The sequence below is a fragment of the Penaeus monodon genome, chromosome 3, assembly GCF_015228065.2.
Source record: "Penaeus monodon isolate SGIC_2016 chromosome 3, NSTDA_Pmon_1, whole genome shotgun sequence".
Classification (NCBI taxonomy): domain Eukaryota; kingdom Metazoa; phylum Arthropoda; class Malacostraca; order Decapoda; family Penaeidae; genus Penaeus; species Penaeus monodon.
Window position 1 is genome coordinate 50,570,421 of NC_051388.1, and position 2,420 is coordinate 50,572,840.

Below are 2,420 nucleotides of genomic sequence, written 5' to 3' on the forward strand. Positions count from 1 at the left end.
TGTTTTCACTCCTGTTCCTCCTCCCTTCCTCCTCATTTTCCTCCCTGCCACACCCTTCTCTTCCTCCCTTGGCCCTCTCAGATTCTCCCTACTCTCATCACCCTGTCTCTGCATTTCCTTTCCTCCGCCAGTTCCATCTACCTTTCCATCACCACATCTTTACCTTCATCTGCGTTATAGTCTCACTCTTTGAAGCTTTTCTTGGGCAGTGAAAGTGAAGCCGCTTCTCCGCATACTGAAGCCTTGTTCGCAACCCTCCCGCCTTTTCTAGTACCATGTGACGGTCGGGCCATTGCAACGCGACCTGTTCAGTTGTAAAAAAAGAAAATAAAAAAGGATAAAGGAACCACGAGGGACGAGCCTGAGACTACATATCAGGAGAGCTTCAGCCCGGGTAAGGTGAGGAAATGAATACAAGGACTCTAGACATTCGCGGTCTGAATACTAAAGCTTGTCGGATTTATGATTCATTATCGAATTTACTTGTACGAATACATTTTCGCAAACGTGACACCAGCTTTACCTGCTTAATGAGTTCGTTGCACTTCGCTGCCACGGCATTCTCGGTTTCTTTGGAGGCGTTATATTGGATTTTTTTGAGTGATTCTTTAGCGCTGATGTTCTTATATACGTTGTTCTTGAACTCATCCACTTCCTTTGCATACGTCTGAAGAACCTTAATGCCAGCCCACCCCGAGATGTCTCGAGGTATGTCACATAACATTTTGCAAGCAGTATCTTCAAGATTCTTTAACTTTCTTTCATCGTCTTTGACGTCAATTCTCTGGCTCTCGAGAATGGTTGCGGCCAGCACTAACTTCAGCGCACTTTCCATGACTGTCTGGGACAGGTCCTCGAGCGCCTTGTTGTGGGCGCCAGTGTCCTCCCCCTCTTTATGGCAGTCCTTCGTCGCTTTCTCAATGTCGTCGATGACCGTCTGCAGCGCCGTCTGCAAGTGGCGTCTGTTCTCCACCAGGACCTCTTGAATCCGGGAGACCTGATGTTTCGGAAGAGGATGCAACTCAACAACGCACTCCCCACACAGGGCGGAGCGGCACGTGGAGCACCAGTAGGCCAGACGCACGCCGAGGTGCCGCGTGCAGGCGGCCTCCTCCGCGCTCGGGGGTTCCCGCGTTTCCTCGCCCTGTAACATCAGTTCCTGAATGCACACGATTTGTCTCCCTTTTTCGCGTTTTCCTTATACGGAAACTATTATTTCAATGTCAAATGGCTGGAGTGATAAGAAGTAGGGGAACAAGACGGTCTGGTCTAGAAATTTTAAAGATTATTACGTCCCTAAATAGATCTAAATATATGCCTACGATGCTGTGTATTTATCGCAGGTTCATGGCATTTCGTTGATATAAAATCATTACGCGATCTGTTCCAGCGTTGGGAGTCAAATATGGTCTGGAAAGCCGCTGGCTTTATAGGCATTATAAAAAAAAAGTTTCAGTTGTCATAGTAACTATAAACATCGGTGCGTGCGTGCGTGTGTGTGTGCGTGTGTGCGTGTGCGTGTGGCGTGCGTGTGTGTGTGTGTGGTGTGTGCGTGCGTGCGTGCGTGCGTGCGTGCGTGCGTGCGTGTGTGTGTGCGTGCTGTGTGCGTGCGTGTGAGTGTGTGTGTGTGTGTGTGTGTGTGTGTGTGTGTGTGTGTGTGTGTGTGCGTGCGTGCGTGCGTGCGTGCGTGCGTGCGTGCGTGCGTGAGTGTGTGTATGCGTATGTGTATGCGTGTGCGTGTGTGTGTCAATTTTTAACACTACTGGCGTCAAACTGTAATTATATGCAGTGCAGTTGCACTATCAAGACTTGACGTAGTCTGAACAAACGCCAGTGTTCAATAACAAATTTCATGCAGCTGTCAATTTACATATTCCTAGGATAACATGCCTGTATGTCAAATTCTGGAACAGGTTTTATTGCAGTTGTACCTTTCGAGCCAGCAGAAATCAGGAGCCTCCTATTCTTTACCTTTCGTCAACAGTTAAAAATCCAATTTAGACAGGATGTGCTAATCATTATTTAAAGTTATACATTTGACAGAATATGCTAATTATTATTCACAGTTATAAAACCTATTAATTAGACCAGGTGTGCTCGTGGCAGGCAACTCACCATAGACAGAATCTCCTCCAGCAGGGAATGATTCACGTGGAGATCGTCTACGTCGGAGACTCCTTGCTTCGTCCTGTAAAATAGGTTTGCCTTAATTTCTTTACTGCAAGGAAAATAAATGTCTCAAGTTTGTGATTATAATAATAATAATAATAATAAATAATAATAAAAAAATTACACTGCTTTCTCAAGTCTGTGATTAATAGCCATATACCAAAGAGAAATAACACATCAAATTCTCAGGTTTGTGTTAAAAGACATATACCGCCTTCTCTCACCTGCAGATGGAGCACAGGACATGGCTT

The 2,420-nt window shown here is 46.0% G+C and overlaps 2 protein-coding genes across 2 annotated transcripts in view; one reads left to right on the plus strand and one right to left on the minus strand.

The window, feature by feature from the left end:
• The window catches only part of LOC119596560, a gene marked incomplete at its 5' end in the record, with an annotated part of 10,988 nt that extends 8,577 nt beyond the window's left edge, over window positions 1-2,411 (minus strand). Inside the window, 4 exon segments of the mRNA XM_037945863.1 lie at window positions 164-304; window positions 524-1,144; window positions 2,116-2,188; window positions 2,394-2,411. Coding sequence (XP_037801791.1) covers window positions 164-304; window positions 524-1,144; window positions 2,116-2,188; window positions 2,394-2,411 — 853 coding nt within the window.
• Window positions 1-2,420, plus strand: part of LOC119596568 (probable peptidyl-tRNA hydrolase 2) — a 58,225-nt gene that overhangs the window by 12,493 nt on the left and 43,312 nt on the right.